The 1,199-nt window shown below is 41.0% G+C and overlaps 1 protein-coding gene across 1 annotated transcript; it reads right to left on the bottom strand.

Annotated features, from left to right (window-relative positions):
* Window positions 1–319: 319 nt before the first annotated feature.
* Window positions 320–871, bottom strand: LOC308272206 (interferon beta-like; the record flags this gene model as incomplete). Its single annotated transcript, XM_080708972.1, has 1 exon — window positions 320–871. One exon carries the CDS (start codon window positions 869–871, stop codon window positions 320–322), a length of 552 nt encoding a protein of 183 aa, XP_080565098.1.
* Window positions 872–1,199: the final 328 nt, after the last annotated feature.

The following is a 1,199-nucleotide window of genomic DNA, read 5'->3' as shown; positions in this document are numbered from 1 at the left end:
AATTCCTTGGGTCTGAAATTATACTATTTTGCAGGCATGTTTTACAAAGAGCATCTAATAGGGACTCAGCCATTGTTATCAGAGGTAGTTCTATAAGTCAAATTAAAATAGAAATTGCCATAATTGTTTTGCATCATAAATAATTTATTTTTCAAGGTAAAAATTTAAACAAAGAATAAAATAACTTAATTCATAAGCTGATAAAATTGTTAGTCTAGTGCTTTTTCCAAGGCAGTGAGTTCACTGTCAGTCCTGAGCCTCTGCTGGTTGAAGAATGTCTGAAATCATTGTCTGGTCCCAAAGGCTTAGGCTGGGCTCTTCATAACTGGAAATCATTCATAAATGTGTTAATTAAGGCAAAGTTCCTGAGGATTTCCACTCGGACTATTGTCCAGGCACAGCTGCTGAATTCCTTGGCCTTCAGGTACTTCACAATCCTCCAGTAATAGCTCTCCAGGTGCAGAAGGGTCGTGGCGTTTCCCCAGGTCAAGTTGTCCTCCTCCATGACTGTCTCCAGGTGGTCCGTCTGCTGATGGAGTTCAACAAGGAGATTGTTGACAATGGTCTCATTCCAGCCAGTGTTGGAGATGTTTCTTCTGAAAATGTCACAGATGTTCTGGAGCATCTCGTGGACAACAAAGACAGCATCTTCCTTCTGGAACTGCTGGGGCTGCTTGACCTCTTCAGGAAGCTTGAAGTCCATCCTGTCATGCAGGCAATGAGCAGGTTCTCCACTCAGCTGCCTCAGGAGTTTCAGACATGCCGGGTTGCTGTTGATATCTTGGAGATGAAGGAATCTGTGGCTTATAGAAAGAGTGGAGGTAGAGAAGCACAATAGGAGAACAATTTGAAGGATACACCTGCTGGTCATGATAAAAACCAGAATGGTGTTGTCTGCTATCTGCTTTATTAAGCAGGCTCCAAAAGACTGCAGTAGAAATGCCCTTCTTCCATGGGTATGGGCTATTTAAATGGGATGGACATCGTCTCTCTTTCCTGTTTAACTATGTCTGCCTTTGTTTCCTTATGTTTCTCAATGTCATATATTCTCCTCTGTCTTCCACTATCTTTTTATGTTTCCCACTGCAAAATATTTCCTATGTCTTACAATGTCTTTTTTATGTTACCATGTCTAAGATTTCCTATGTGTCCCACTGTCTTTTTATATTTCCCTATGTCAGATATTTCCCATGTCTTAC

This window comes from Muscardinus avellanarius, assembly GCF_963383645.1.
Source record: "Muscardinus avellanarius genome assembly, chromosome: 13".
NCBI classification, from domain to species: domain Eukaryota; kingdom Metazoa; phylum Chordata; class Mammalia; order Rodentia; family Gliridae; genus Muscardinus; species Muscardinus avellanarius.
Note: the sequence above shows the minus strand (reverse complement) of the source record. Positions and strands in the feature narration are given on the sequence as shown.